The following is a 3349-nucleotide window of genomic DNA, read 5'->3' on the forward strand; positions in this document are numbered from 1 at the left end:
AAAATGAATTCAAATTCCAACTTCGTCACAATTTCGTTTCATATCGTGTATTTTTGTGATATTGTATCATCAATTGTCACTTCTATTTTTAAGGCTGTAGCACACACCTTTCTTTTGACCATTTCCTAATTGAAACCCTAAAGACTCGATCTCTCAAATAAAAGTTGAATAATTTCCTCTGGTGTTTGTATAATCGAAATAAAATTTAAACATTTTACGTTGTTGTATATTATCTTTCTAATAATATTGGTTAGGAGTCGGGACATTTTGGGTTTCATTGTCACACAACATGTTGGGTTTATACTTTATTACCAAAACCTAATAATGGTGGCGAAAGCAACGGGGCAACCCAAGATTGATTGTTTCAACTGCCGAGTGTCTCCTAGTGTCCACTACCAACTCCCAAAATCAGTAAGCCGCTAAAAACCAATGCGGCGCGCCATTTGTCGGTGACCATTTCTATTTCAGCATCTCCGTGCCCTGCAAAAGGACACAAACCCACCACCTAAAACCTCTCCATCTTCTGAAGGCCAAATACTCAACCACATTGGATTTAGATCTTCAGATCCATACATTATCGCCTGCCAATTCACTTCAGGTTTGTCAAATCTTTTGGTTTCGTTCAAAGTAAGCAACATTGATTCGATTCAAATCTCCTAATTGTTGACCTACTGTTTTTTTTTAGATCGGAGGGATTCTGTTTGGGGGAAATGGGGAAGGAGAAGAAATCCGGTGGATGTTTCGGGTGGTTTATTGTGCTGATTGTAGTGGGGGCTATCGCGTTAGCATTAGGGCTCACACTGAGGAACAAATTTCACAAGGGTGGCGGTGATGCTCCTGTTCCTGGTCCTCCCGGAGCTGTTACGAAAAAGTACGGGGATGCTCTCGAGGTTGCCCTACAGTTCTTCGATATCCAAAAATGTAAGCTTACAATCTTAAAAATAACTACTTATTCATGCTAGATTTGAAGATTTATCTCAATTCAATGCCCTACAGATCTTAAGTTTCTTCCTTTTATTACTTTGTGTAGCCGGTAAGTTGGAGAATAACGAAATACCATGGAGGGGGGATTCAGCTCTACAAGACGGAAAAGACGCTGATTTAGATCTTTCTAAAGGAATGTATGACGCCGGAGATCATATGAAGTTTCAATTTCCGATGGCTTACACAGCCACCGTTCTTTCATGGGCAATCCTCGAGTATGGAGATCAGATGAATGCAGCGGGTCAATTAGAATCCGCCAAAAACTCACTCAAATGGCTCACCGACTACTTCATCAATGCTCACCCTGAACCTAATGTTCTCTACATTCAGGTCGGTGATCCAGATCTTGACCACAAATGTTGGGATCGACCTGAAGATATGACTGAAAAAAGGCCCGCGATACAAATAAACGCATCTTCCCCAGGATCAGATGTTGCAGCTGAAACCGCAGCAGCAATGGCAGCAGCTTCACTGGTGTTTAAATCTAACTCTGGTTATTCAAGCTCGCTTCTTAAACATGCTAAAGAGCTGTTTACTTTTGCGGATCAAAGTAGAGGTCTTTATAGTGAAAGCATCCCTGAAGTTCAGACTTATTACAATTCAACCGGTTATGGTGATGAGCTTTTGTGGGCAGCTAGTTGGCTTTATCATGCAACAAAAGATCACACGTATCTTGATTATGTAACGGGAAGTAACGGTGAAAGTTATGCTAATTGGGGAAGTCCTACTTGGTTCAGTTGGGACGATAAGCGCCCCGGGACCCAGGTAATGTCCGTTCCCAGCAGCAATTTTAAGTCCCAATTTGTTACGCACTACAGAACAATTCAATACAACATTGTATTGTTCTGCGTAACAATTGATTTTGATGGGACAAAATTTGTAACTTTTTGTCCCATCAAAAAAGTGGGAAAGGACAAGGTGAACTTGTCTATCCTGATCCTGTCCCATGTAACAAACATGGTCTTATTATTGGCTGATTATGATTTGGTGATTATTATAACTCCAACACTTTAAACTCGACAGGTTCTTTTATCGAGGGTAAGTTTCTTTGATTCAAAAGTTGCTTCAAATGCAAACCTCCAAAAATACAAAAAAACTGCTGAGGCTGTCATGTGTGGCCTCCTTCCAAAATCCCCAACAGCAACAGAAAGCAGAACAAAAGGTATGTTACCATTCTATGTCAATATATGTTCATGTTTTTATATATATGTTCATCCTTTTCATATCTCATTATAATCTGAACAACACAGGTGGCCTTTTGTGGATCAGCCAATGGAACGCTTTACAGCATCCAGTAGCTTCTGCTTTTTTAGCAGTCATTTACAGCGATTACATGCTCACATCTAGCACTCAAAAAATCCACTGTGATTCCAACTCTTTCAGAGCAGCAGATCTTAGAAAATTTGCCATGTCACAGGTTTGACTCGTTCTTCTGTATTTGACATGTTAGAGATAAACATAAAATATAACCTAAATTGATTGATTGATTGATTTTAGGCGAACTATGTGTTGGGAGACAATCCAATGAAGATGAGTTATTTAGTTGGATATGGTGACAAATACTCGCAATTTGTGCACCATAGAGGAGCTTCGATACCTGTTGATGCAACCACAAATTGCTCTAATGGTTGGCAATGGCTGGAATCTGATACACCGAACCCTAATGTTGCAACCGGAGCGCTTGTTGGAGGACCGTTTTTGAACGAGACATTTGTGGATTCGCGGAATAATTCTATGCAGACTGAACCGAGTACTTATAATAGTGCGGTTATTGTTGGGCTTTTATCGGGTTTGGTAACAACTTCATCGGTTGTTACATCCTTCACGTAATAATGGTCTTGTTACACATTATTTTTATTATTTTTTTAAGCATGAGTGCTGCTATTGTAACTGTAATGTTGTGTAAGGGGCTAGGTGATTACACGTTAGAATTATGAAAGTTATGTGGTGACTAGTGAGTGTATATAGTCCTAGTTACATTGATTGTTATTTGTCAATTGGTTTTGAGTTGAAATTCTAAGCTCTAATACGATTTTTATGTGAAACTATATTATGTGTTGGAACTCAAAAATGTGGTTGTGTGTACATGAAGTTGAGAATATGCAGGAATGCCTAGCTAGTCATTTGCAATAAAAGAGACGTAAGTTGGAATATATACAGTATACACAAGGGTTCAAAAGCAAACTATTTGCATGGGCACTACTATAGATGCACAAAACCGGGCACTCGCATAGCAATTTAATGTAACTGCTCATGGTAGTGTGGTTTGTTGTTTTCTTTAAATCAAGTTCAATAAATTTTATTTTTGCAAAACAAATAAACGTCTTAATGCCCTAAATGAAATGACAAATTTGCCCGGATAAAT

At 38.9% G+C, this 3349-nt stretch overlaps 1 protein-coding gene across 1 annotated transcript; it reads left to right on the forward strand.

The window, feature by feature from the left end:
• The first annotated feature begins 338 nt into the window (after positions 1-338).
• LOC111921210 (endoglucanase 2) lies at positions 339-3032 on the forward strand. Its single transcript, XM_023916778.3, has 6 exons — positions 339-598; positions 686-921; positions 1031-1749; positions 2008-2146; positions 2235-2401; positions 2482-3032. The coding sequence occupies exons 2-6, from the start codon at positions 711-713 to the stop codon at positions 2812-2814; spliced, it is 1569 nt and encodes a 522-aa protein (XP_023772546.1). The 5' UTR covers positions 339-598; positions 686-710; the 3' UTR covers positions 2815-3032.
• The last annotated feature ends 317 nt before the right edge of the window (positions 3033-3349 follow it).

The sequence above is a fragment of the Lactuca sativa genome, chromosome 9 (assembly GCF_002870075.4).
Source record: "Lactuca sativa cultivar Salinas chromosome 9, Lsat_Salinas_v11, whole genome shotgun sequence".
Taxonomy (NCBI): domain Eukaryota; kingdom Viridiplantae; phylum Streptophyta; class Magnoliopsida; order Asterales; family Asteraceae; genus Lactuca; species Lactuca sativa.